The sequence below is a fragment of the Rattus norvegicus genome, chromosome 16, assembly GCF_036323735.1.
Source record: "Rattus norvegicus strain BN/NHsdMcwi chromosome 16, GRCr8, whole genome shotgun sequence".
In the NCBI taxonomy this organism is placed as follows: domain Eukaryota; kingdom Metazoa; phylum Chordata; class Mammalia; order Rodentia; family Muridae; genus Rattus; species Rattus norvegicus.
In genome coordinates this window covers 33,416,657-33,441,486 of record NC_086034.1, presented here as the reverse complement: position 1 = coordinate 33,441,486, position 24,830 = coordinate 33,416,657, and the positions used below count along the sequence as shown (strand labels likewise).

At 41.6% G+C, this 24,830-nt stretch overlaps 1 protein-coding gene across 4 annotated transcripts in view; it reads right to left on the bottom strand.

Moving 5' to 3' along the window:
• Positions 1–24,830, bottom strand: part of Palld (palladin, cytoskeletal associated protein) — a 393,294-nt gene that overhangs the window by 190,750 nt on the left and 177,714 nt on the right. For all 4 annotated transcript variants that reach the window (XM_039094916.2, XM_039094914.2, XM_039094915.2 and 1 more), the window contains 5 exons: positions 13,106–13,172; positions 11,488–11,593; positions 9,139–9,213; positions 4,288–4,429; positions 3,380–3,403 (listed from right to left, as the gene is read on the bottom strand). In XM_039094916.2, the coding sequence (XP_038950844.1) occupies positions 3,380–3,403; positions 4,288–4,429; positions 9,139–9,213; positions 11,488–11,593; positions 13,106–13,172 (414 nt within the window). The remainder of the gene's footprint in view (positions 1–3,379; positions 3,404–4,287; positions 4,430–9,138; positions 9,214–11,487; positions 11,594–13,105; positions 13,173–24,830) is intronic.

Here is a 24,830-nt window from a genome sequence, read left to right as displayed (position 1 = left end):
TGAAGACATGCACGCATGCACACATGCACTCCCTTGACATGGAAATATGCATCTGTGTGTTTGTTAGTGTGGGTGTGTGTTCACGAGTGCATGTCTGCAGAAAATAGAGGTTGGCATTGGGTGTTTTTCCTTAATTTCTCTTCACACTATTTATCTGTCTGTGTGTGTATGTATGTATGTATGTATGTATGTATGTATGTATGATCTATCTATCTATCTATCTATCTATCTATCTATCTATCTATCTATCTATCTATCATCTATGTATTTATTTTTATTTTAAAGGTTTATATGTATCAGAGTTTGGCTTGCATGTAAGTGCACTATGTGTGTGGAATGTCTGTGGTGGTCAGAAGAGGGCGCTGTAACCACTGGAACAGAGGTTACAAATGGTTGTGAGCTGCTATGTGATTGGTAGGAGCCAAACCAGGGTCTTCTACAAGAGCACCAAGTGCTCTCAACCATTGTGACCTTCTCTGTCCCTCTGTCTTTATTTGTTTTGAAACAGGCTCTCTCTCCACACAACACAACACAACACAGCACAGCACAGCAAAGGGAAACATTTGGAAATTAGGAAAAAAAAGTCACACTTCTCTTTTTAGGCCTTCTCAACTTCATTTAAATACAAATGTTTTAAAATAGATTTCTTTGTTTTGATTTTTTAGTTTATATTCTGTCCAACTCACATAAGCAGTCACATGGCTAGTCACACTTGAGTTATTTTTGTTTGTTGTTTAAAAAGCTATGGTCATGGGTTTTATTTAATACTGCGTGACAAGTGTAGAGTTCCCCAAAGTGGAATGTCTTAGTGCTCCATTGGGAAAATGAAAGGAATGTCTCCCGTTGTTGTGGAAAATAGGACGGTGGCGAAAGTTTCAGAGGCCAGGAGAAGTTTGTCTTCTTTTTCATAGTTCCGGGCTACATCTTTTTCCTACATTGACAGATTTTCTTGAGCTATTTGAGGTATACTTGCTTTCAGCAAATGCTGTTATTATGGTTGGGGTGCAGGGATTCTGTCGTCTTAAGATACTTTCAGATATAATTAAAGGGACGAGAAAAATGAGAAATTCAGCAAACATGGTAAGGAGAGTCTTGTATGCCTGCAGGGCATGGAGCTGAAGAGGAGTGCCTTCCATGTCCTCAGTCTTCACCTCAGACACCAGGACACCATCATGTTCACCCTAGAGGCATCTGAGCAAGTTCTACAGGACTGGAGCATTCAGAACAAATTTTATTAAGTAACTCATGATTGAACTTTTATTTGTGAAAAACAAACTGAGCTGCAACTGGAAAACTAAGGCTGCCTATGGGAGGGGTTGTGAGGGAATGAGGCTGCGGTGAAAGCTGCATCCACCAGCCTTCTTCATTCGAACTGAACTGACTTGTCTGCAATGCTATTGCAGAATAACCTGACTGTTTTCTTTTCCTTGTGTGTGTGTGTGTGTGTGTGTGTGTGTGTGTGTGTGTGTGTGTTATGTGTGCATCTGTGTGTTTGTTAGTATGGGTGTGTGCATGTGTGTACGTGTCTATAGAAAATATATGTCAGCATTGGATATCTTTTCCTTGATTGCTCTTATTTGATATGTATTTGTTTGTTTATATTTTTAAAGGTTTAATTACCTTCATTTTATATGTATCAGTGTTTGTCTTGCATCTAAGTGCACCACGTGTGTGGAATGCCTGTGGAGGCCAGAAGAGGGCGCTGTAACCACTGGAACTGTTATGTGATTGGTAGGAGCCAAACCAGGGTCTTCTGCAAGAGCCCCAAGTGCTCTCAACCACTGTGACCTTCTCTGTCCCTCTACCTTTATTTGTTTTGAAACAGGCTCTATCACCAGATCTCATGGATTTGGCTGAGCGGTTGAGCAGCGGAGTTCAGGAATCCCTCTTTTTCTACCCTGCCCATCAGTGAGTTACAGTCACCATACCCGGCTTTTACTTTTTATCTGCATTTGGGATAAAGTCTCATGTACCACACACAGACGTTCCATATATTAAGGGCCTAGCATCATTCCAGTTTACACGAAGACACATCACAAATAAAACACGAAGCCGTCTGTTTCCACAGCCTGGAGAGTGACTGCAGATTTTGATGTGGTGACCCACACACTGAATGGGGTGGCATGCGCCTAACTGTAACTCAGAAGCCACTAGGTCAATCCCAGTCCTTCCCAAAGGATGTTAAGAATCAACCTTTCAACTCCCAGTCCTACATGAAGAACACTCTGCTTTTAATGACCGGATACTCAGATGTGACAGGTTTAGGGGCAGGGAAAAGTACCATGCCCCTGTTATAGCTAACCGGGAACCTTAAAATTCCCAGGCAAGGGTCAGGGCAGGGCCATGGCTCCCAAGGCACATTTGGTGGGATCTGCTTGTTGCTGCAGCAGGAGCATGACGTGTCTAACCTCTGTGAAGAAATAGTGGGACTGTATCTTTGCTGATGGGAAAAAGCCAGAGGAAATTAATAGTCTTAGCAGCGTTGTACTATGATACCTGGACACACAGTGTTTTAGTCCACAGGGAGTCATAAAGATACAAGAGGTCAAAGGCAGAGGAGAAGTCAGCAGCCCTCCCCCCAACACACACACACACACACACACACACACACACACACACCACACACACACACACACACACACACGCACTTGGATCACAGAACGCTTGGGTGAGGTCAGATGACCTGGTAAAGAAGAGAGCTCCCAGGACTTGGTGACAAGCATGTGGAATGGTAAGTTTATGGCTTCAGGCAGTAGACAGCCATTAAGGCCATCACTCAGGCACATTCTAGGCCATGACGTCTTTTGTCATTTTTGTAAAAAAAAAAAATTATTTTATTTATTTACATCCCAAATGCTGCCCCCTCCTGGTTTCCCCCTTGAAGATTTCTTCCCCTCTTGCCCTCCCCTTCACCTCTGCGAGGGTGTCCCCCACCCCAAGTATCCCCCCCACCCTGAGGCATCAAGTCTCTACCGGATTAGGTGCTCCCAGAGACTGAGTCACCAAACAAAAGGTCATGGAGTCTTCCAGTATGTTTTGGTCAGCAAAAGCCTAGCCTGCAACAAATTTCTCTTTTCTACTGGAACTTCAGAAAGTTTTTCTTTTGGATCCGGAGTCTGAGTATAAAACACTATATCTGAAGAAGCCGTGAGTTGCCAAGCCCAACGTTCTTGCCTGAGCAGCATGTTTTACTAATAAAAATTGATGAGGGTTGTAGTGCACAGACCCCGTGATAAAGAAGACATTGTTTTCAAGACAGTTTCATGTTTTCTGAGGAACTGCAAATACATCATTTAGTGTGCTGTGTGGCTTTAAAATAGAAACAAAGACTCACTGAAAACCGAAAGATACATTACTCCCAATAGCAGAAAACTCTTACCGGGTTCAGCTGTTGATCTCGGTTCTGTTGGAAAAAAAACCGGGGGATGGTATTAGTACAGGGCCTCAGGGATAATTATCCTACCCCTTTCTTCCCATTGCTTTGGTCAGGCTTCGTGTGCAGAAATGGCGCGAACCACCCCTGTATAACAGAGTTAAGGCAGCAGCCACTCAGTTTACGTTTCCATGTGTCCAGAAACACCATGCACTGGGAAAGGTGACACAGCATAGTTCCAGACAGGCTTCCACAGGCTTGGGAACCTCTTCAAATGATTGGTCCAACTATGTGAGTATGTGGGAATTTTCATTCTAAAGAAAAGGCCTGTAGGTCTCATCCACTTCAAAGTGGCTCCTGGGGTTGGTTTGTTTTATTCTTCCATCAAAATGAGGTAGTCCAATTCTTTTGTGCATTTCACAAGTAGCATTTTGGGAGAGGTTGTGGGGTAAATTCCTGCATTTGGCGCCAACTCTATGAATATCTTGAAGCAAAAAGAGCATCTACTCCAGGCCTTTTAATGCAGGGAGTGTCCTATCGTTTAACAAACAATGCAGGAGGAGTCTGAATGCATTACTGAAGGAAATCGGTATTTTATGCTAGGAATTTCAGCTGATAATTTCAGCTAACACCTTGTGACCAACACAATGTTACCAACAGTCTATACAGAAGGCCGAACTAGGGAGATGATACTCACACAGGTGTTTGCAACCACAGAGATTCTTTTGATCCCACTTTTACAAGGTGTTGTGAGGAAGGGGAGGGGACTGAGAGGTGTTGAGTTACTTCCTGCGCATTATGGACTATCTAGTCTCGTTCCACTTTGAAAATACAAAACAGCTCGCGTAAGTCCTTTTTATATCTTTTGAAACCAGAGAAAATCCAACTGAACGAGAACGGCCACCTCCCCTTACTTTTCTGGAGAATTCTGAAGTCTGGAGAGTCTTGGATCTCGCTGCCTTGCCGGAACCACTGGACCTGCAGCGGGGGAGCCCCTCTGACTCGGCATTCCAGCACCACCACCTGACCCTCCGATGCTGCTGTGTTCTGTAGCTCCTGAAATTTAAGAAGCAAGTGACCCTCTCAGACTTCACGCCTCCTCAAACAACCTCACAACAGGGGAGGAAAACCGCCAAACCTTAGACAAAACCCCAGGGGCACAAAACAGTCACTAAGGGGTCATCAGAAAATAATCGCCGCAAATAGTCTCAGGCAAGGATGAATTCCTTAAAGTCCGTTGGTCACCAGCTTTTCATGATCTCTGGGTCATGAGATTAGACAGGTTTACCACGTGGCACCTTTGGGGTTGTTTACGGATTTGTACTGACCCTTCCGGTTTGTGGGATCTGATGGCAATAGATGCTGCTTTTCTTTATCTACGTTTAGAGGTAAGCTGGTGGCATGCAAGGCTTCCAAACAATTATATTGCAAACGACTGCAGACCCTTAGGCAAGCCAGATAAGAAAACAGACTGGAGTTTGTTTTGGCATGCCCCACCCTCTCACGGGCTCCCTACCAGCCCTGCCACACCAGCCTCCTATGTCAGGTGTATGAAGCCAAGAGGTTTGGCATTTTTTTCATTTCAAGATTCTGAGTCAAAGATACAACCGGCTACGTGTCTTCCTTATTGACCTTCGTCTCTGCCTCTCTTGTAACTGACTTGTTGTCTTTACCCTACTCCAACTGCAGGCTAATAAACTTTTATGACACAAAAGATAAATTAATTGAACTTTATGGATGCAAAGAGGTGAGGTTTTTGTACTTGTTATTAAATGCCAGAATGCTAACAATTTCCTTACCTTCCCCTGCTGAGGTTAACTAGTGGTAGCTGTTCGTTCATTTAGACTCTTTGATATTTTACTAGACTTAGTGTACTAGATTTACATACCTTATAAGGTGGGTAGCTCTTTTGAAATAAGTCACGATTTTAAAAAAATGTACCTATGAACAAGCTAATGGACAGAATTCATCAGGAAGTGTGAGGACTTTGGGCAGGTTTGCTTTGTTTTTAAGGGTCTGGGGGGAATAACAGCTAGTCACAAATCTTCTGGGGAATGGAAAAATGTAAAGTCCTTCGGCACATGTTCTACAGGATATATGTTAAAGCACTGTGCCTATTCTATAAGTCTACAGTGTTTGCCAATGAATTATTAAAGTATAAAAATAATGTGTGGAGCTGGAGAGATGGCTCAGAGGTTAAGAGCACTGTCTGCTCTTCCAGAGGACCTGAGTTCAATTCCCAGCAACCACATGGTGGCTCACAACCGTCTATAATCAGATGTAGTGTCCTGTTCTGGCCTGCAGGCAGAAAGCTCTATGATGTATATATAATAAACAGATAAATATTAAAAAAATAATGTTTGGTTTTGGGCAGTTAAGAATATCATAGCATACATTATATATAAATATATTATATATTATATATAATGAAAGTTTAAGGTTAACTACTGGGGTTGGACTTGTAGACTACTTGGTAGAGAGCTTACTTACTGTGCTTGAAATCTTGTTTATATCCAGCACAGACAGAAGTAGATGCTGGATGATCAGGAGTTTAAAGTGATCCTCAGCTATATGGAGAATTTGAGGCTATCCTGGGCTACTTGAGACTTTTTCTTTAAAAAAAAAAAATCAGCTAACGATTGCATTTTTTTCTCCATTTGTGTTTTAAAGTGGAGCAAGTAGCTGGCTTTAAATATCTCTCCATGCTTTACTGTGTTTGCTCGTTCACTGTGTGTGGCACTGGGGTGTACACACGCCAGAAGAGAACTTGCGGGAGTTGGTTCTCTCCTTCTATCCTGTGGGTCCCGGGGAATAAACTCGGGCTTGGTAAAAAGTGCTTTTATCAGATGGGACATGATGCTGGCCCTAGAGAATCTCTGACATTTAAGTAAAGGTTTTGTAGTTTATGAATGAAGCCAGAGATGAGTTATTGTTTCAAAGCACAGTGTGCGGTCCAGCTTCTATGGGTCAATCTATGAAATATCTCCAGGAAGCTAATTCCAGTACATGACAAATGACACCCAAATATTTTTCATGCTTGAGCTTTTAAAAAGGCATCAAAGGAGATTAGATTTATTCCTAAAATTACGCGGCTTTCCCCTCCTGTGTTTAAAAGCAAGAGAGTTAGCAAATGCATAGATAACTATCAATGAAGGGAGACAGAAGTCTATGCTTGTTCCTTAGACTTCAGGTCCAGCTTGCCTACTTCTGTAATGATAGGCACCGTGCATGCGTACACAGACATTGACACACACATACACACACACACACACAGGCTAACCTGGGCTAAGTACTAGTATCAGTCTTTAACAGCTCAAAAAAAAAAAAAAAAGCCAGGGAAAGGGTGTGTTAGCTTCAGGTGCCCCTAACTCAGCTGAGTCATGGTTAACAATGCATGATTTAATACAGTCTTCCTGAGCTGCCTTTGAGAAGATGGCTATGAAAAAGTTTTCCCTTCATACTGACTGTGACATGGTTCCTAGGCGGTCCCTGGGTCCCTGCTTAGAGCATCAGAAGAAAATGATCTGTTCCAGAGACTTAGGTTTGCCAGGGTCTTAAAGGATTTCTTTGCTTTTACTGTTTTATTCTAGTTCTTTCGGAGGGGTTTTCAACTGATAGCATTTGTTTTTTTTTGTTTTTTTTTTTTTTCCGCTCACTGGGAAAAGGGTGACTGTGTGGAAAGAGGCCTTTATAAAGCTTGGATTCAGAGGCAAAATAAAACCATTTCCACAAAGATCACAAAGCTGCTTTTGGTGTGACCTGACAGAAATTCCTTCTCCACATCTCTCTCTTTCTTTCAAGGGTTCTCACTCCCTAGTCCAAGCTGATCTCGAACTCACTGCACAGCTCTCACTGGTCTTGAACTCCTAACACTCTTTGACTGCAGCCTTCGGAGGGCAGGGATGCTGCCCAGGAGCCACTCAGGTGACCTCAGAGTACTATAGAGTTGTTTTCTCATTTATCTTCAGCTTACTTGGAAGTGAAAAGTGTGGAGTTCCATTTATTTCATTTTATTTTTAACCTACTAAAGAAGTCATTGTGTCCCCAGAGTGCCCCTACGTGCCTGCGGTTATTGGAATCTCTCGCAGGTGCTATTCTGACGCCTCAGTAATTTGAGGAGACTCGTGACTTTATCCAAAAGGGTTTCGGATTTGGCGTTTGGATTTATTTTAAACATCGGAATGTTTGCATATACATGGGGATATCTTGGGCATAGGATCTCTCCTACTTTAGCTTCTGCTGACCTGGAATTATCTGTTGAGTTTCAGCCGAGGGTCTGACTCCATCACACCGCCCTGTGGGCAGGTCAGTATGGTATTTTCTTGATTACTAATTGATGTAGGAGGGTCCATGCCACTATGGGAGGTACCAATTCCTCTGCAAGGAAGTCTTGGGTTTTTAAGAAAGCCTGCTGAGCAGAGGCTAGGGAACTAGCCAGTAAGTATAATTACTTCTTGATGTCTCCTTGAGTTCTTGCTCTCATGTCCTTCAATGGTGGATCGTGACCTGGAAGTGCCAAATGAGCCTTTTCCTCCCCAAGTTGCTTTTGGTCATGGTGTTTATCACAGCAACAAAAAACATACTAAGACAAGGCACAAGCAAACATGAAGTTCATGAATGTTTTCTGAATATGTTATACACATATGTCAAGGGAAGTTTATATGGCATTTAGAGTGTACACCTGCACATTGACTGAATCTTGTCACCTGAGGCATCAGTCCATATGTAAAGTTTTAGTTTTTAAAGCATTTCAGATTAGGGATGCTCAACTTTTACTGTAGCTAACAGAACTTTAGGGAGTCTTGGTATCTTACAGGACAAATTTCCTCCATAATGGTGCCCTGTTAATTTCTTCAGTAGGACCCTGGCTATTTGCTGTAATGTCCCCCCACCCCCCTACAATATAAGTTTTAGAACCAGGTTAGAAAATTCTATATCAAACAAATGAATGGAAACAAGGAACTTGTTGGGAGTTCAGCAAAATTTGCATCATATATAGCGTATACCGGATGGACTAAGAACTTTATTCATTAGTCTTTCTACATGAAAATGGCTTATCTTTCCTCTTATTTGGCCTTTTAAAATGTCCATCAGTGACGTTTTGGACTTCCTCCAAAAAACGCAAAGAAAGAAAGAAAGACAATCTGCGTGGACTGGTTTCTGACTTCTGTAGTCATCCAATGACATGGGCTCATTCAACTTGGCAACATAAATCCAACTTAAAACAAATGAAAAATCAGTTTTCTTGTTTGTTTGCTTGGGTTGTTTTGTTTTGTTTTCTGTAAAGCATCCTAGATCTTTCAAGAGCTTTCCTTGGTAGGAAAAAAAAAAAAAAACAAAAAACAAAAAAGGAAAATTGATTGACTCTTGGGATTCATTGTACAGACCAGTCCTGGTCTCAAATTCTTAAAAACCCTTGCACTTCTGCCTCCAAGTACTGGGACTACAGTCATATGCTACCATGCCCAGAAAAAATAGAATAAAGAAGGAAAAATTAAACACTGAATTATTCATACCTCTCTTGGCTTTCCCGCTAGATCAGACATCTGGCTTTACCTGCGGACAGCCATGTTTCTCAGTCTTGCATAAGAAAACAGCCACACAGTCCTTATTCAATGAATACCTATCTATCCCCTAAGGTAACCACGATGATCTGCCTATTAATATCTTCATTTCAAACCTTAAGGGCTGCTACATAAAGTCACATGTGAAAGAAATTTAAGCGCTAAAGAAAACACGGAGAATGAGACTTCCAGATGTCAGACCTTAGTAAAAACAGGAAGAAGGCAGCCCATGGTGGTTCCGTCAGGTCGGCATAGATACGAAGTAGCACTGTGAACCTGAAAGGGCAGAGACACATGGATCAGATTCTCAATCTATAAATCTCCCAAGAGATAAGCTAAAGAAGCCTTTCAGTATGGGGATTGCTCCATGTGAACGATTCCAGGGTATGGAAGCGTCGCCATACGTTACCCGCTAGTCTACTCTCACAGCATAGACCTTGTTCTGTTCCCTAATTTCACATCTGTTACTCTTCTCTGTTCAAAAGGATATTGGAGGCAAGAGTTCCCTGGTCCTGGGGGAACGTGAGAGCTTTTAAATGCTATTACCAAATGGATTTCTGTGTGTGGGACTTCCACAGGGGTCTGTTAGACATTCTCACAGACACTATATTTTATTTTAAAATACAGTCCGGATTCATTGAATCAAAAGGATAAGCTATTGGCAATGTAGGGTAAAGTAAGTAATGGAAACATCTGTCTATCTTATTTTTAATGTGAACTCTCTCAATAAAGGAGGATAGAAAAATATGAGTGAAAGAAATAAAACTCATTTATTGATGTGTTTAAAAAAAAAACCTCAAGGTACTGAAACTGTTACTGAAGAGCGTTCATCTCGGGAAGTAAAAGATTTCAGAGTTGTGAACAGAAATAAGAAGCAGTAAGTGGAACTTTTTTGTGTGTAAACTTGCTTATTTTCAGGTAATCGGGATAACCTAAGCTAATAGCAATCCGATAATATCTGTCTGAATACACTATAGGACATCACAGTACTGTGGAGATGCTATGGCAGTGATAGATTTTATTCGTTTTCCCAGGAATACTTTTTTACTGGCTTGGGTTTCGGGAGGTCTGTGTCTCACTTTTCACTGTCATTGACATCCAATGAATTCATGAACGCTTTTACAGTATTACCCTGGGTCAGACATTGTTTGAAATGTCATATGAAAACCAACTAAGAAACTCCTCACAACAACCCTGGGAGACTTCTGGTATTGTCATCTCCAATTTGCAGACAAAGGAATTAGGCCCAGAGAGGTTATATTATTTGCTCAGAAGTCCCTCAGGAAGTGTGTAGATCTGGGATTCGAATCCAGGAACTCTGGTTTTCATATATTAATCTTTTCTTCTCATCAGCTATGAGGAACAGGTAAACTAGGATGCATTACTCAGAGTTCCTGTAGAAGTAAAGCCATTAACAATGTACGCTACACATCACTGTAGTGTGTGCATATACACATTGATGGATGTCATCCTCCTCTGTATCTCACAATCAATTTGGGCATATTGAGAAGCATCTCGAATTTTGCCCCACCTAGTATATAGACTGGGAAGGAGTGGGTGCAGATGACTCCTGCTTTGTGCTATGAAGTATCATGCATAGTTCATAGCATTCAAATAATTACTAGTGGATGACTGAAAGCCAAGCTCTTGAGTGAAAACTACCCTTGCTTTGGAATGAAAACCCTGGTTCAGTGGTTTAAGGTAATATCTATCATGACTACCATTTCTGGCTCACTTATTCTCGTCGACTCCTGTCAAGTTTCTGAACATAAATATCTTTTCTCTACTGAGTTCATCTTTTACATGTTACTATGTATGACATGTAGCACTTGTTATGATTCTGATAATATTGTGGGTAATAAAAACTGGTGGAAGTCATGGGGATGCACATGAGACAGATCTCTTAACTAGAGATGGGTTTACTTACCAGCAGTCTCCGGGCAACTGAGTACTGTTGGACTTAAAGATTTACATCATATCAATTATTTACAGACATTTGATTTTCGTCTTTTACTTAAAGAGTAATGCTGATGGTGTTTGGAAAGTAAGCCCACTACAGTCCCTTTCCCGGATTGTTCTTTCTTTGAAAAAACAGTCTCACACTGACCTCAAATCAATATTTAAAAACAGTATAGTGAAATCAATGAGTTTGAATTTTTTTTTCCTAAGCCATACTGTTTGGTCTTCGGAGATGGGAAAAGTTCCTGTAGGTTCGTGAACGTTACGGGTCTCTTTAAATAAGGTAATGAGGAGGGTAACTGGAACAAAGGATGTTGGAACAGTTGGAGCTAAGGTTTACATCATTATCAGTTCAGAAGTTCATATATGAACGTAGCTGTTGACTTACTGGTTGTGTGTCTGTGATTACAGATTGTTCTTAATGAACAAAAATGAGAACATTAACCATTAGTTTTTCTTCATTCAATTATGTTTTTTTTTCTCAGAAAATATTACACAGGGATGTGCAGTTAGGATCAAACTCCTACTCATAAAACAGAACAGCATGCTTGCTCCTGAGCTCAGCTCCCTGAAGGCTGCAGGCACAATTACCTGTTGGACAGGCACAGATAAGGGCTGAATCACAGCTGTGGTCACTCCTGTCTTCGGAGATGAGGATCCTATTGTTAAGGAAACAGACGTCGTTTTCTTCTGAGCTCTGGAAAACGGGGAAGCTAGTATTAGAAGCTTTTTGTGGTTGTTGTTGCTGTTGTTGTTGTTTTGTGTGTGTGTGTGTGTGTGTGTGTGTGTGTGTGTGTGTGTGTGTGTGTGTGTTTAAGTCAGCAACTGTTCTTTAAAATATTTTTACAGCAGACCTGGGTTTCTTTTTGTAGACCCAGGCTACTTCTGTTAAAATTTGTTCCAGAAGTTGGAACTAATAAAAACAAATCTCCAAAAGAGCCGTGTGGTCCTTGTGGTCTGAGTGTGGATAGAACAGACTTTAATAAACATACAGAAGAAAGAAAACTAGCCAGAGGCAGCTCGCACTGATAAAGATTTTGAAGGTATTATTTATTTAAATCCCAAGAGAAAATGAGGACTTAGAAAGCTTCAGTCTCTATCAGTTAGCAAATATTTGACATCTTTACGGTTAGGGTCCAATATTTAACTCCGTTTCAGTGTTTAGTTTAGGGCTAACAGTGGGGCTTTTGCTGGCTTCTAATTTTGTTGAGAGTGGCTTGAAATTTTTGTCTTCTTTTCGAGCTGAGGCTTAAGTGTTATAGAAGAAAAAGACCTAGGGTGGTTCATTGCCAGGTTCTATGTGGCCTAGAGGCTGCGGATCAAGTCTCTGGATTTGAACTCTAACTTCAATCAGGAAAAAAGTACGATTGTAAAATTTCCTTTAGCATTGGTGATTATCTGATGCTGAGCGGACATGATTTTTCAAATTATATATGATTATTTTATTATTAGAATGGTCTTACAATGCAGTACTTGTCTTAATGTGTAAGGATCTAATCAGGGAAATTAGTTTTTTTGTAAATAGATATTACTGTTATATATTTACCAGCAACTAAAAGCATTTGTTAGCATATTTCACCATTAACGGAGTTTTCTCCCAAACTCAGGTAGACTTGGCTATACTTTTGTAAAATAGAGGAGACAGTAACATTTTTTAGTAACGCATGTCTCTGTAGAGATCAGCAAATTCTGACTTTTTCAGATATAAGGTCTAAATAGCAAAAAACAAAAAAACAAAAAAACAAAAAACAAAAAAACAAAAACAAAAAAACCCCAAAAAAACAAAAAGCCCAAAACAAAAAAAACCCCAAAACAAACAAACAACAACAAAAAAAAACCCTTTATCCCAACAGAAGAAAACTCATTTCTGGCTCACTTAGACATTTTGGTTCTCATTCAGACCTAGCTGATTTTTCTCTCAGTGGGACTGGTCATTTACTTAATCAGCTCAAAGGTTGTCTTTGAAGCTGACATATAGCACTTGGCTCAGTTTTGTCATACTGACGATGAAACACAGACCCCCAACCCCCACGCCCCCAGTTTAAAGTCATATGAAGTAGAATATTGTGTCCCAATCCCAAACACGCTCTCTCTAATGGACACGGCTTGACCATTCCCAGCCTGGCTTCAAAACCCAGTGGTTCTGTCACCCCTCTTTGTCACAAGGGCCATCAGAGGACCCAGATCAGAAGACCCAGTGGCAACTCACTGTGGCATAGCTCCAACTTTTGATCCAAAAGATGAGTTTTCACTCTCGGAGTCTGTTGAACTGGCTCCTGGAAGACATTAAAGATCACGAGACAGGACATGAGCAGTGCCGGCATCTCTAAGAGTTCCAAAGAGTATAATGGTCTTCGTTTGTAGATAGCAACCTGCAAAGTCTTATTTGTGCTACAAATACACTTGAAATTGAGGATGATTCAGTGTTGAATCAATTTTTATTGCAGTTTCTTCAGAAAAGTCTTTTAAAGGTACTATTAATAGCTTCTTTTGGACCACTGTGCTTACAATTTATTATTAGCTTCCCTTTTTATCTCTTTGGCCATCTCACTCATCCTTTTATATGGCTAGAAAACTATGAGACAAATGTGAGTATCTTTGTGGAAAAATGCCCATGGTTTTAAACTTTAACCCTGGGAGAGCACATGGGGTGGGCTGCTGATGTCTTCACCACTATTAATCAGAAGCAGCTTCCTTACTCTTCATCTGAATGTGATTGTGCCCGGACTGCAGTAAAGTCTCTCAGGTCTTTTGTTGACCTTGGAAACAGTCGTGCTGAGGTAACTCGGCTGGAATGTTTGCTTTGTCTCATCCCTCTTCTTCCGGGGTGGGTGCTCTTCACCTGGCTCCTGTATTACCAAGAAGGCTCATGTCTTTCCATTTCTTCCCATCCCATGCCGTCCTTCTCTTATGTCAGGTTATTTTTCTCCTAACATACACCTTTTCTCTGAAGGCATGAGAAGATGTCTGAGTTTAATGAAGAGGGAACTCCTCAAATCTGACATCCCACAGACTTCATGATTTCTTTACCAGACTTCCAGCATTTGCAAGTCACGTGATCCTGATGCACAGAATTGAATGTACTCATTGGCAGACACAGCTTAAGGAGCTGGGATGTGGTCCCAAAGACATTCAACATATACACAAACCCTTGTAGAGTCCCATTCTTGGGAGCACACAGATAGAGGAGCGAGAACTTTATACCTTATATGGCAAAATAGGAAAAAATCAAACCAGAAGAGGGGTGTGGGCAGAGAGAGTAATGGAGTGAACTTGGAGTTCTAAGTAGGGAGCAAGGAAGTCTCACAAAGGGGAGGGAGAGGGCAGGCCCCTTGCCACATCTCAGCTTCTTCCTTTCTGTGACTCACTTTCTTAGGATACACTCTTGCTATCCTGCCTGTTCAGATTATCCTTGGCTGTCTTTTCTGGCTTCTGAGGACTCCTTGTTTACACCATGAATGTCATCTGTCATTTCTACTGAAAAATTATCAGTCCTCCAAGAATCGAGGAAAGATTATAAAAGGATATCAAACTGAATGGTTAATATGTCCTCAGCGATCAGCTTGGCTTCTGGTAGCTTTGGATTATGATAACCTATTATAACCTTACCGAGAAGTAAGTGATGTTCACTTCACAGGCAGGAAAATGGAAGAACCAAATTTGTAGGTAACTTTGCAGGTGGTGACAGGCTGCACTCTGTTTCTGAATCCTCTCCTCCCCCTCCCCCACGACCTTCTAGGCTTGGCAAATCTGGTGCTTAGCTCCAAGCTTGCTCAGAGTTGGCCTTTAGCCTCTGCTGGAAGCATGCAGTTAGGGAATTGCAAGACTTATTTGGGGACAGGGAGTCGAGTGTGCAGCAGAAAACAGGCAGCACACTGGAGAGGCAACGTTTGAGGCCAGTTAGATACACAGGGCAGGTCTGGAGTGCTGGAGCCAAAAAAGGCCTGCTGTTATTGGCAGGGCATTGGGAGTGGTGAGTGTTCTTAAGGGGGTAGATAGAAAAAACAGGCAAAACACGGAAGCAGTAGGAGCAGACTTGAGAAAGAGGAGGAGGAAGCTTACACTGTGATGAAGTGGGAGGGGCTAAGCAGGGGAAGTCTCTGGAACTACTAAGAAAACCGGTTATCAATATGGGCTGGACTATTCTAAGATAACAGCTTAATTGGAATCATAAAATCGATTTTAAGGAGAGCAAAGTCCTGCGGATGTGGTCCCAGGTAGTCTCAAAGAGGTCAAAAATATGGGAGAACAGCTTTGCTCACTTGACTCCAAACATTTATAGCAGGTCAAAAAAATAATTTTCCTCTTATGATTTGTATTTTAAAAGCCTTTTTTTTGTTTAAGAAACTTAGTGTGAGGGGGCACACAGTGAGGGGGCACACATGTCATAGTGCACCCCTGTGGGTCAGACTCTCTCTCAATCGAGTCAGGTTTCTCCATCTACTCTTTTATGTAGGTTGCAAGGATTGAACTCATGTGGCCTGCCTTTTGTGGCAAGTGCCTTTACCTGCTGAGTCATCTTGCTGGTACTACTTACTGGGGAAGTCTGGCTGGGTGTGTGGTTTACACTTCTATTTCAATGGAGAGACTTGGGCAGGAGGATAGCCTTGAATTTACGGTGAATCTGGACTACTTAAGAAGTTGAGTTCCAGACTAGCTTTGCCTAGTCTGACCCTGTCTGAGCAGCAGCAGCAACAGCAACAACAACAACAGCAACAACAATAGCAGCAGCAACAACAGCAACACCATACAGCAGGATTTATTGTAGGAGTCAGGCATTGTGATACAGACTTGAATCCTTGTAAAAGCAGATTCTTGTGAGTTCAAAGCTGGCCTGTGTTACAAAAGGAACTCTTGTTTTAAACAAACCAAAGACAGACAGGCAGACAGACAGACGACAGACAGACAGACAGACAGACAGACAGACAGACAGACACACACACACACACACACACACACACACACACACTTTCTTGGACTGTAGCTACAGCACAGAGGCAGAGCTCCTGACTAGTACCTGGAAGATTCTGAGTTTGGACCCTACATAGACAAACAAACAAACAGAATGAATAAAAAACTTTTCTTGGGGTTGGGGATTTAGCTCAGTGGTAGAGCGCTTGCCTAGTTCTTTCTCCCTTTTTGCAGTTGATCATCAGAGAAAGGTAATGGAAAAGTGTTGGTATCCCTGAGGCATTTTCTGCACCTGCCCAGCCCTTGTGGAATGTCAATGTCACCTTATTTCTCAGGTGTCAGAACAGCTGTGGCAGCTGGGCCAGACCAATCCTTACAGTGCCAGCAACTTCCCTTCCCTCCCCTGATAGCAATTCCTCCCATCCTTCTGCAAGTCTGCCCTTGTGGGTTATCTGTTGGTCAGAAATGTTTACGACATAGGTAGATGCTTGGGAGACAATAATTTAAATTAAAAACAAACAAACCAACTGCAAAAAAAAAAAAAAACAACAAAACTATTCGAAGTAAAGGATGTGCAGGAGAGAGGTAAGAAATGGTAACAAACTAAAAGTGACTATTGGGTTGGTTTATGGTTTGGTGGTGTGGTGTAGGCTTAGCATGTGTGAAGCCCTAACTTCAGTTCCCAACAACACATACATACACACAGAGGGCATTACAGGGCAGTCAGGCTATGAATGGCTTTATATCTTTTTGTGTACACGTGAATAGATTTTTTTTTTAAAAAGAAAATACTATTTTTGTGTGTAGGGTGATGTCATCAGGTGAAGGCAGGTACAAGATAGAATGCGGCCTGTCATTGGACGAGAAGGCAGGATGGGCAGGAGGAAAGTTTTGGAGAGAGGAGGAGACTGGAGCAAGAGAGGAAGCAGCAGAGAGAACATGGAGGCTGATGTTAAGATTCCTCTCTGCACATTTACAGGTTGTTATGAATATTCTTAAGGGATGGATGTGCACAGGACTTTGTGTGTCTAGGTGGGCAATGATATATTATCAATTGGTTGTAATACTGATAGCCAATATGTGGCTTGTGGTTTACAATTGATTAAAAAATTTTCCTTTTTTAGGTAGTGCTAACCCTCAAATTTTACAATTACTTATGCTTTATCAGAGACAAGTTTTCTACATAAAATCAGTGAGTGATGACTTCAGTGTGAATGTCTGACAACTCACTGTCCTTTCAGTGCTATGGCTCAGACAACTAAACAAAACCATAGACTCATACCTAGCTCTTTGAAAATGGTAATGGAGTTGATAGCACATCCTCATGAAAAGAGGAAGATTCCATTGCTTACTCTCTACTCTCAGCCTCGCCCTGCCAGCTCAGGGATTTCTAAGTAAGGCTGAATCTGGACAATATTTATAGGATTTGGCATTTCTAATTAATGCTTATGCTTAGGTAAATAAAGCTTGTGAGGGGCTAGAGAGATGGCTTAATGGTTAAGAATACTAAGTACTGTTCCTTTATAGGCCATTTAAGAACTCAAACTGAATTGCCTAGACCCCTTAGCAAGGGAGGACAATGATACCAGACAGATTATAGGCCTTACATAAGAACAATTAGTCAAACAATCTCATTCTTTATATCATCAAAACAATAATGCTGGAGACAATAATTTGGTATACAAATCAAATTATAAATACAAGTCCTCAATGTCCTCAATTTCTTCCTGTATCACATAATAGTATTAATCTTTGAGGACTTATCTTAATAAATAATATCTCAACAATATCTTAATAAATAAAAGGGGGGAGTTATACCCTGCATGCTATACAATTATTTAAATAATGCTCTTTTTATTTCAATTTTAAAATTTGGATGCCAAGGAACTCTCTGAGTGTTTATGGCACCCTACAACGAGGCATACTTCTGCCTATGTGAAATGGAAGGCTCCACATATTGGCATATGGCATGATCCTGTTCAGGTATTTTATATGGGGAAGAGGGCATGTTTATGTTTTTCCTACAGAATGCTGCAGGAGTGTGCCAGCTGCCAGAGTAGCTGGTGAGACATGCTGATCCTGGGAGCATGAATATTCAGTTCTTGTGGTTCAGGTCCCTGGAGTCATTCCTGTGCCCTTGGAGGAAGATGGAGGATTTCCCCTCATTTTTTGTCATCACAGAGATTTTGGTATTCCTGCAGTCATTATTACTGCCGCTGTGTGTCCCATCCTACCATGGCCTGAGCTCTGATCCTCTGTGCACTGCTGCTTGCTGGAGAAGACTGGACTCCAGCCATTACCCCTGTCCCTCCTCATTCCCCTGGTGGTTGTTGTCGCCATGACTGGTGTTGCCATTTTGCAGTCTGTGGCTTCACAGGAATGCCATCTGTGTGAAGCTGCTGGAGACTGGGGAACTCTGCCCTGGTTATGCAGATCTCAGGCATGGTTCCATTGCCTGCCAGTTGTTCCGGAAAAGGATGGCCGATCCTGAACAGCCTTGGAAAAGACTTTGGCATCTTCGCTGTTATTGTAGCAGCCACTGCTGCTACAGCCACGGTGTCTACAGTGTCTGGGATTGCCCTCCCCCAATCTATTGTTAGGCAAGCACAGTGAGTAAACTTTCTGGAGTAGTTGCTGATGGTTGGGAATTCTAAAATTTACATACAGGAACAGCTTGACAATGGACCTCAGTGTTATGGCCCTTCATGTTCTGGCCTTAGGGTGCTGCAGTAGTCGGCCTTGTGCTTCTCTTCACATGCGCAAACAGCACTCCCAGTCCTGGGCAGCAACTAAGCAGGTGTTGTTCTCCTTGGTAGGAGACAAACTCTCTGCCCAAATTGGGCTCAGCCTTCACCAGAAGCAGTTAGCCAAGGACAGGCAACTCTTTGGGGCCAGGCCTCACCTAAGACAAGAAATTCTGAGACTGGCAGAATTTTCCAGAGACGGGAAAGAGGTTTGATAACCCAAAGTGTCCTAAGACAGGCGCTGCTTAAAGATTATTATAGGGGGACTTGCTTAATAAAATAAAAATAGGGGGACTTGTCACAGCTTCCTGGGTCCCCTGCAGTGTTTTACCCCCTTGTCAGACCCTTCTGGGTCCCTTGCAGGATTTGACCCCTGCTGAGCCCTGCTGATGCATGTGGAAGCCTTTTGTTCCTAACAAAGGAACAACCTGGCCTGGTAACAACACATCTGGGTGATGGTCAGTTCATTCTTGCCTTTTGTTTTTTCCCAGTCTTTTGTTCTTGGGATTTAGGCTGGTCTTCCTGGATTTCTCCCCAGTAAATTGGGGGCATGTATTTGGTCTTTTGTTACTGAAGCCTTAAGCTGGGGTTTCCCACCGTGCTTCCCAGATTTTTTCCACCTGGTCAACTTGGGGTATATATTTGGTAAAAAAAAAAAAAAAAAGACTACAGAATTGACTTTTCTTTCTTAACATGAATAACCCGTGTGTGTGTATTTTTTAATCCTGCAGGCTTACGCCCGGTTCTTGGTGCTGTGTTGGTGTGGGCATTGACAGTATTGTACATTGAGCATTTAACACATAAATCTGGTTGTTGAGTTCTAGTTTCCTGAGACATGACTTCACTGGGTGTTGGGAATGTGAACAGAGTCTGTGATAGGAAGCCATGCTAGTCTATAAAATGCTTGGGGCTAGCATGGTGTGGGGCCATGCTAGCATGGCCCGAGGAATGCTATGTGAGTCTCAGGCATGATAACAATTGCCAAGGGGACAGAGTGTGAAAGCAGTAACAGAGAAACAGCTAGAGCATGCTGATCCTCGGGAGTGAAAACTTGCAGGAACCAGGACGAGTGTCATTTTTTATAATTTTACAGCAACATTTATGATATTTAGAATAGCCAGCACACTCTAAGATCAACTCCATAGATACTGACAACGATCTGATTTCAAAGCACAGTGCTAAAGGTTATAAAGCAATCCCTTAGCAATCTATCAAAATATTAGGAAAATTATTTTAAAATATATAATATGAAAAACAGCCTAAATATTCTTAGGTTCTCTACATAAATTTTCAAATCTAGCAGAAGGCATATGTTCTTGGATGACCATTGGATATCAGACATTGGTGCACTGTGGTGGTCTGGCATTTGGGGCTTGATCTCATGGGTGTGGAAGGAACATTTGCCCATGCAACATCATGACATCCTTCCAAATCTCACTACTTAGCATTGTAAAATACAAACTAATGTCAAGCAGTACCTGCCTCCTTGAATCTCTCTTCTGCATTCCTGTCCAACCTCACCATCTTCTGATGATGACTTCCTGCCCTCTCCTCCAGATCCACATCCTTCAGGCCCACAAGGTCTAGTTCAATCCAGCTTTGCTCACTCCACATTTCAAAGCCACTACTCTACTATCCTTTTCAGAGTTCTTGAAGCTATACCAATCCCTGTAATTAATTTTACAGTGGTAAATGGAAGGAGCGGTAGAAAATTGGGATGGATTTATTTCACATGTTGTTTATTTTTTTATGTACATATTCTTGAGACTACTCCTTTACTAGGTATCCTAGGAGGGGCGCTTCTGTTCCCTACATAAGCCATGCTCTTCTGCTCCCTTCAAGACTTTGCATCTCAATCTTTCCCCTCTTCTGCTCAATCTAATTTTCTCCCTTACCATGTCTTTTCATCTGCATATAAACATATTCCAGTAATTCCTGCCTGAAAACAAACTATCCTTTATGACCTCATATTCTTTTCCAGACACTGCCAATATTTTTGCTCACCAGAAACTTCCTGAATCCAATATCTGCTACTGCTTCCCCAGTTTTCAAACTTTCCTCATTGAATGACACCCTGTCCCTGATCTCCCTCTTGCTAAAAATCACCAACAATGCCCAGCATGGCTAAAGTCAGTGGTTTGTTCCTTGACCTCATCTGACTTCTCAGTAGAATGGACACTGCCAGCAAGTCCCTCCTTCCTGAAGCCACTTCCTTTTCCTTGGGTAATGGTAAGTTTTAACTGTCAATTGATACAATGTATCATCTGGAAGGCAGTGAGAGATTGGTTTGATTAGGCTGATCTGTGAGCATGTCTGTGGTGGATTGTCTTGATTATGCTAATGAACATGACAAGACTCAGCCCACTGAGGGCAGCACTATTCTCTAGGCAAGGTATCTTAGGCTAAATGTAAAGAGCAAATTAAGCAATATAAAGCTTGCAAGTATTTGGTCCTCTCTGTTTTGACGATGAGTATCATGTGACCTGCTGATTCAAGTTCCCACTACCTTGAATTTCCTGAAATAATGGACCAAACCCTGGAATTCTGAATGAAAACAAACCCTTTTACCTCCAAGTTGCTTTAGTCCCTAGTTCCTGGCTGATGAGGTCCAGGTACCTTGGAATCTTTTGGTTCCTTCTGGCCTCCTGGGCTTTCCTATCTAGGCCTTTGCATGTGGTTGCTCTGCCTGGAGCACCCTCTCCTCAGATTTTCTTCTCTTCTCTGCTGGTTTTACATCAAATGTCACTGTTTTAGGGTGACTTACCACACATGCATCCTATCAATTGCCTTTATGTCCTTCATAGACTTGCCAGGTTCTTGATTTTTAAGGATTTTCTGGGCCTTTCCTTCTGGACTATGAGCTCTAGAATAGCAATGCATTCGCTAATGTGAGATTTGTGTAAAGACCAGTACATGTGAGGATGGTGAAAAATAAAGCATTACTGTGTCCTAAAAAATGCTATCAAACCAGAACAAGGAAGACAAGGATAGTAACCCCAGGATAGGAAGAACTTCCTCTTATTCTGGGCCAGCAAAGATGTGGCAGACTTACCTGGATTTGAATCTTTGACTAGGTGAACACACACACACACACACACACACACACACACACACACACACACACACGCACGCACAGGGTAGAGAATACCCAGCCATCATTTTTCCTATCATTATGTTATTAATATCATTATTACTATTGTGTGTGGTGTGCATACTCAGTATGGAGGCCAGGGGAACACTCTTGGGAGTCCCTTCTCTTCTACTATATGGGTCCCAAACTCAAGTTGTCAGGCTTGGCAGCAAGTGGCCCTATCCACTGTGCTGTCTTAAGGGCCCAAACAATGGAATTTAGATAATTTCCAACTAATAATAGGTTTTGAAACATTTAGAAAAGATTTTTTTTGTTGTTGTTGTTGATATTTAAAAATTTACCACCTCTTTGCTTCTGGTAGCCTCTAGTAACTCCTTGTTAATGCAGAATTAGCAATGTGTTTGAGCAAGACCTGAATCTAACCAGAGCTGGAGTTAGTGCATGCAAACATTTCTTACTTGAACTCACAGTGAGACTAAGAATGGACCTGAGCTTGACTCTCATTCATAAAAACTTAAATATTTATCCATATTTAACAAGGTCAGTGTTCCCATGCTCATGGATTGGCAGAGTTAATATAGGAAAAATAACCATTTTGCCAAAAGCAATCTCTGTCAAAATTCCAACTCAATTCTTCATAGAGTTAGAAAGAGCAATTTGCAAATTCATTTGGAATAACAAAAAACCCAGGATAGCAAAAACTATACTGAACAATAAAAGAACTTCTAGGGGAATCGCGGTCCCTGAAATCAAGCTGTATTATAGAACAATAGTGATAAAAAATTGTATAGTATTAGTACAGAGATAGGCAGGTAGATCAATGGAATAGAATTGAAGACCCAGAAATGAATTCCCACACCTATTGTCACTTGGTCTTTGACAAAGAAGCTAAAACCATCCAGTGGAAAAAAGTCAGCATTTTCAACAAATGATGCTGGTTCCACTGGTGGGCAGTATGTAGAAGAAAGCAAATTGATCCATTCTTATTGCCTTGTACAAAGCTCAAGTCCAAGTGGAACAAAGACATCCACAAGATACACTGAAACTAATAGAAGAAAAGGTGGGAAAGAGCCTCAAACACATGGGCATAGGGGAAAATTTCCCAAACAGAACACCAATGTCTTATGTCCTAAGATTCAGAATCAACAAATGGGACTTCATAAAATTTCAAAGCTTCTGAAAGGCAAAGGACACTGTAATTAAGACAACATGGTAACCAACAGATTGGGAAAAGAACTTTACCAATCCTACATCTGATAGAGGGTTACTATTCAATATATACAAAAAACTCAAGAAGTTAGATTTCAAAGAGTCAAATAACCCTACTAAAAATGGGGTACAGAGCTAAACAAAGAATTCTCAGCTGAGGAATATCAAATGGCTGAGAAGTACCTAAAGAGATGTTATTGTTAATCATCAGGGAAATGCAAATCAAAACAACCCTGAGATTCTACCTGTCACCAGTGAAAATGGCTAAGATCAAAAACTCAGGTAACAACAGATACAGGTAAGGATGTGGAGAAAGAGGAACACTCTTTCAATGTTGGTGGGATTACAAGCTGGTACAACCATTCTGGAAATCAGTGTGGAGGTTCCTCAGAAACTTAGACATTGTACTACCTGAGGACCCAGCTATACAACTCCTGGGCATATACAAAAATGATACTCCAACGTACAACAAAGACACATGCTCCATTATGTTCATAGCAGCCTTATTTATAATAGCCAGAAGGTAGAAAGAACCCAGATGCCTTTCAACAGAGGAATGGATACAGAAAATGTGATACATCTATACAAGGAGTACTACTCAGCTATCAAAAACAATGACTTCATGAAATTCATAGGTAAATGAATGGAACTAGAAAATATTATCCTGAGTGAGGTAACCCAATCACAAAAAACACACACATGGTATGCACTCACTGATAAGTGGATATTAGCTCAAAAGCTTGAATTACCAAAAATACAATCCACAGACCACATGAAGCTCAAGAAGGACAACTAAAGTTCAGGTGCTTCAGTCCTTCTTAAAAGAGGAAACAAAAATATTCATAGGAGGGTATATGGAGACAAAATTTGGAGCAGAGACTGAAGGAATGGCCATTCAGAGCCTACCCCACCTGGGGATCCAGCCCATATTTATATATACAGCCACCAAACCTAGACAATATTGATGAAGCTAAGAAGTATATGCTGACAGGAGCCTGATATAGCTGTCTCCTGAGAGGCTCAGCCAGAGCATGACAAATACAGAGGCGAATGCTAGCAGCCAACTATTGAACTGAGAATGGGTTCCCCATTGGAGGAGTTAGAGAAAGGATTGAAGGAGCTGAAGGAACTTGCAACCCCATAAGAACAACAATGCCAACCAACCAGAGCTCCCAGGAACTAAACCACCATCCAAAGAGTACACATGGACAGACCCATGACTCCGGCTGCCTATGTAGCAGAGGATGTCCTTGTTGGGCACCAATGAGAGGAGAAGCCCTTGATCCTGTCAAGGCTGGACTCCCCAGTGTAGGGAAATGTCAGGGCAGGGAGACGGGAAAGGGGGGATGGTTAGGGAGGGGGAACACCCTTCTAGAAGAAGGGGGAGGGGGAGGGGATAGGGGGCTTACAGATGTAAAACTGGGAATAACATTTGAAGTGTAAATAAAAAATGTCCAATTAAAAAAAAATACAGAAGGTGAAGGTTACCCAATTTCTATAATAATTTATGTTATTCTTGGGAAGATGAACCTTATTGGCTCCTTATGCTGCTTTGCCTAACTCCTTTGCCCTTCCTTCAATCTATATAAGGTTGCACACTATCTATACTCACAAAACTTATGACCAAGGGCTGATCTTACTGAGCATCATGGGAAAACTATGCATTGGGAAAGAAAAATCCAGCCTCAAGCCAACAAGGCATTTTATTTTAAAGCGTTCTGAATGAACAGGTGTGAGATCATATTGTGCAGACAGGTTCCCTTCAGTCCCCTCCACTGTGTTCTACAACACCACATGAGGGTCACCATGGAGCCTGCCCATTATTGACACTTAGTAAGAACTCATTTGGCACCAGAAGTCTTTTGCCATCAACTTTTCATTTATGGAGCACTTTAAAACAGTCATCATTGTGATGTCCTGCCTCAGAACATGGACTTTAACTTGGGGGAGTCCCTCTCAATCTGTCTGGGTCTGCTTCT